The sequence below is a fragment of the Pteropus alecto genome, unplaced genomic scaffold (genome assembly GCF_000325575.1).
Source record: "Pteropus alecto unplaced genomic scaffold, ASM32557v1 scaffold320, whole genome shotgun sequence".
NCBI lineage: Eukaryota > Metazoa > Chordata > Mammalia > Chiroptera > Pteropodidae > Pteropus > Pteropus alecto.
Window position 1 is genome coordinate 1,439,344 of NW_006429963.1, and position 3,534 is coordinate 1,442,877.

Genomic DNA, 3,534 nt, shown 5'->3' on the forward strand with positions numbered 1-3,534 from the left:
GAGGGCGCGGGGCGCCGATCGGGCCTGCCTCGGCCTGCGTCCTCGCCTGGGTCCTTCAGCTCTTGCTGAAGTGGCGCAGCTCAGGGTCCGGGAGGGTGGTCCTGCATCCTCCCCATCCTGCCCTCCCCGCTCGCCAGCTGCCCCGGGGGAAGCCGTTGAGAGCTTCACGTGCCCCCCAGAGATGGGAGCCGGGGTGGGACAGGGGCTCGGGACGCGTGTGTGTGCGTGTGCGTGTCGGCGGTGTGCGCCTGCGCAGCCGGCTCCACATCCCGGCTCTTAACTGACCCTGGTTTACTGATTGATTTTCATGTAAAACGCGTTCAATCCTCACGATGACCTCACTCCAACTCTGCCTTTCCGAGATTTTTATTTTTATTTTTTTTTTGAAGAAAACGGCTGGAAGGCCCAGAAACCTTCAAGCGCCAACCTGTTACCAGGGCCGCCCCCGCCTTCTGCTCCCCGCCCCGCACTTGTTGTATATTTAACTCTACAACCATGTTACGCGTTTTTATTGCTGCCGAATACACAGGACTTTTCCTGTTGCGCAATCTGTCACATCCCCTTAAAACTCGGCAGCGGTCCTTCTGCAAGGGCGCTCCTCCCCCACTCTTTAGGAAAAGAGTCACCCACGCGATTATTAGGGTCCTTGATGGGGGCGGAGGGGGGGCGTCTTTCCAGCCCGGTAACCAGGCTCCCAATGCCAGCATCCGCCTGCCTGGAGGAGACCGGCCCTGTCCTTTGCAGACATTAACTTGAAATTGTCATCCGCTGCCCCTTGGGGTGGCCCCGGTCAGAACTTTGTCATTCCCCCCTCTGCTAAATCCCGCACGCCACAGGCAGCAGGACCAGCGTCCAGGGAGTGCGCAGCCACACAAACGCACACACGTGATGCAGCTGTTTTTATTGCCTCCTTCTCTGTATGGGACCGGAGAACAGGCACGCAGGACAGGCCCCCAGCCCAGCCCCACGCACCCTGGTGCGTGTCCCGCCTACTCACGCTTCCTCACTCCTACCCGCAGCTTCCTTCTGTTTGGGGACAGTGAGGGGGAGACTCTCCAAAGGCAAAGGGCTCCGAAGCCCCAGGCCTTCCTGGCTCCCATCCCCCACCCTCTCGCCCACCCCCCTCCCTCCAGCTCTGAAGTTTGCACTTCAAACTTGCAGGACACCACTCTGCACTGGAGCCAAGAAAACAAGCTGGGGGAAGGGAACAGGTTAAGGAAAACAAGAGACACAATCAGACCACAGAAAAGCCGGCAGAAAGTTCCACGGGGCAAAGGAATGTGGCTGTCCAGATAAAGACTGTTTGTCGTCCGGCCTGGCCCTTATTGAAAATTATAACTCACCTGGTCGCCTTTCACCGCTGGCTCTCCCGCTCCTTAAGCTTTGCTATCAGCTCCCCACCTCCCTCTACCTATGGCTTAATTCTCACCTCAGATAGGCCTAGGGCAGGAGGGGGGGTCAGAGATAAGGCAAAGCTTTCAGTTCCTTAAGAAGTATACAGTGTGTTTTTCCTCGTTTTCTGCAAAGTTGCACCCTGGGCCTCCCTCTGGCCTCCAGGTGAGGGAGTGTGTGCCCAGGGAGAAGGGTGGAGCCCCGCACACTGAGCAGAAATGGAGCCCCAGCAAGGGGGCAGGTGTGGGGGTGGTGAGGAGCACCTCGGGAAAGGGAGGGTGCATGGCCCGGGTGGCTGGTGGCTTCTTGGGTCCTTGTCTGAAAACATGAGTGCACTTGTTTCAAAAAAAAAAACCACCACCACCATCTGCTCCCCAGGCCCCGGTAGAGACTCTGCCACATGGGCTTCTGGGGCCCTCAGCTCACCACCCAGACAACCTGCTCCTCCAGCAGACGCCCCGCCCCCACCCCGAGCTGGCCAGGCCCCATCCAGGCCTCGTCCTCTACTTCTCCTCACGGCCCTAGTCCTTGGGGACCAGACAGCGGTGACGGTGACGGAGAATGGGTGGGGGGCCGGATGGTAACGTTTGCGGGTCCCCCTCTTCTCTCGGCAGAGGTGTAAGGACAAGTTAAATGCTTTGGCCATCTCGGTGATGAACCAGTGGCCAGGAGTGAAGCTTCGCGTGACCGAGGGCTGGGACGAGGACGGCCACCACTCGGAGGAGTCGCTGCACTACGAGGGCCGCGCTGTGGACATCACCACGTCGGACCGTGACCGCAGCAAGTACGGCATGCTGGCGCGCCTGGCGGTGGAGGCCGGCTTCGACTGGGTGTACTACGAGTCCAAGGCTCACATCCACTGCTCCGTGAAAGCAGGTGAGTCCCGGCCCCGCCCCCCCGCCGCCCCGCCCTCGCCCCGTGCCAGCAGCGCCCCCCACGCCGGCTCCAGATCTGCCCAGAGGCAGCACCTGTGCACCCACGGAGAGCGGATAATGGGCAGAGGACTCGAGGGACAGGGCCTGAGGGAACTGGACTGGCGTTTCTGTCCTGGCTACCCACCCCCGGAGAGCTCATTCCCAGCGAGGACGTGCCCCTCCCCTTAAGGCTACAGGAGCCCCCAGGTCCTCTGAGCCCTGATGCAGAGGGCGGATGGCTTTCCCAGTCACCACCCCCCCCCTCCCCGGCCCGCACCCATTTCCGGAGCCCCCACTACAGGTGGTGGAGACAAGGAAGAAAGATGAGGGGTGTTTCCTGGCGGGAAGCTGCAGCCCTGCGTGGCTGGCCAGTCTGGCTTCAATCCTTCCTCTGGTTCGGGCTTAAGATTCCGCGGCCTCCCCGCCCCCCACCCCGCCCCCCAGGACAGGAGGTTCTGTCCAGGGATAAGCCCCTGTGCCTCTCCCCTCCCCACTAGCGCCTGCAGATTCCAAGCTAACTTAACTCACTGGCTAAGCCTTTGGGGAGAGGCCTGGCGGGAGGTAATAAACCCAGTAGTCACCGCGTCCAACATCTGGAGGCCGCAAGCCCAGAAGCACCGTCCTGCCAGGAGCCAGCTGGGCTGCCCCGAGCGCAGCCAGGGCCGGGAAGGCAGATCCGCGCCTGCAGCTGCGGCGCGGCCGTCGCGCCCGTGAGCTCCCTTCCCTGGGCCTGCAACGCCACACGCTGTTGCTGGCGAGGAACCGCTCGCTGTGCCGGGAACGCTTTCCGCCCGCGCGCATCCCTCCTCGGAGGCCGCTCTGCGCGGCCCGCCACCTCCCCGCTGGCGCGGGCGCGTTTAACAGAACGGTTCACACCGAATTTCGGAGGCTCAGTGTCTTCCCCACCCCCACCCCCAGTTTTGCCTGTTTGTCTCCCAAACGGTGTTTTAATAGCAGCCGTTAGTAGAAAAACACTTGAAGTGTCGACATACACTTCGTAGGTAAGGAAAATAGTGGCTTCTTGTCACAACAGAAAGAAAAGGTGTAGAAGGGACTGCGGGGAAGGGGTCTCGGGCGGAAGGGAAGGCGGCGCCCCCACTTCGCGGGGCTCCGCCGGGCAACTTCTGCGGGGGTCCTTTCCTCCCGGCGCGCCCTTCTCGGCAGCTCGCGGCTGCGGTCGCGCGCGCGGACCCCTCGGGGGCCACCTCTGTCCGCGAGCCCCCGCGGT

At 62.1% G+C, this 3,534-nt stretch overlaps 1 protein-coding gene across 1 annotated transcript in view; it reads left to right on the top strand.

Moving 5' to 3' along the window:
• The window catches only part of SHH (sonic hedgehog), a 13,169-nt gene that overhangs the window by 3,490 nt on the left and 6,145 nt on the right, over nucleotides 1-3,534 (top strand). Inside the window, exon 2 of the mRNA XM_025044914.1 lies at nucleotides 2,007-2,268. Coding sequence (XP_024900682.1) covers nucleotides 2,007-2,268 — 262 coding nt within the window. The remainder of the gene's footprint in view (nucleotides 1-2,006; nucleotides 2,269-3,534) is intronic.